At 70.8% G+C, this 408-nt stretch overlaps 1 protein-coding gene across 1 annotated transcript in view; it reads left to right on the plus strand.

Moving 5' to 3' along the window:
* DNMT3A (DNA methyltransferase 3 alpha) overlaps positions 1 to 408 on the plus strand; it is a 44481-nt gene that overhangs the window by 25354 nt on the left and 18719 nt on the right. Inside the window, exon 5 of the mRNA XM_019470970.1 lies at positions 7 to 30. Within this exon, the coding sequence (XP_019326515.1) occupies positions 7 to 30 (24 nt within the window). The remainder of the gene's footprint in view (positions 1 to 6; positions 31 to 408) is intronic.

Genomic DNA, 408 nt, shown 5'->3' on the forward strand with positions numbered 1-408 from the left:
GACGAGTGGCTTGCCCGCTGGAAGAGGGAGGTAAGGAGCCGGACGCCGCCAGAGCGGGTGGGGAGGGGGGGCACCAGGCACCGTGGCGTGGTGGTGATGCCAGGATGGGGCGGGCTGCGCGGCACTGCGTGGTCCGAGCACCCCAAGCCCCGCGGTGTCTAGTTGTCTCCAAGGCTTCCATGGCTAATTGTGGCGTCGCTAATGATGGCAGGCAGAGCTCCGGCAAAACACGGCACGTGCAGAGCGCTCTGCCAGGCGCCGGCAGTGCCGCGGTGACCAGCTGCATGAGGGGTAGCCAGCACAGAGTGGGGGCTCAGGCGGGCAGCCCCACCGCAGGGCACCCCAGCTTGTGCCGTGCCGGGGGCTGGTGGTGGAGCGGGCACTCCCCACGGGACCGCTGCGGCGGGG

The sequence above is a fragment of the Aptenodytes forsteri genome, unplaced genomic scaffold, assembly GCF_000699145.1.
Source record: "Aptenodytes forsteri isolate BGI_AS27 unplaced genomic scaffold, ASM69914v1 Scaffold192, whole genome shotgun sequence".
Lineage (NCBI taxonomy): Eukaryota > Metazoa > Chordata > Aves > Sphenisciformes > Spheniscidae > Aptenodytes > Aptenodytes forsteri.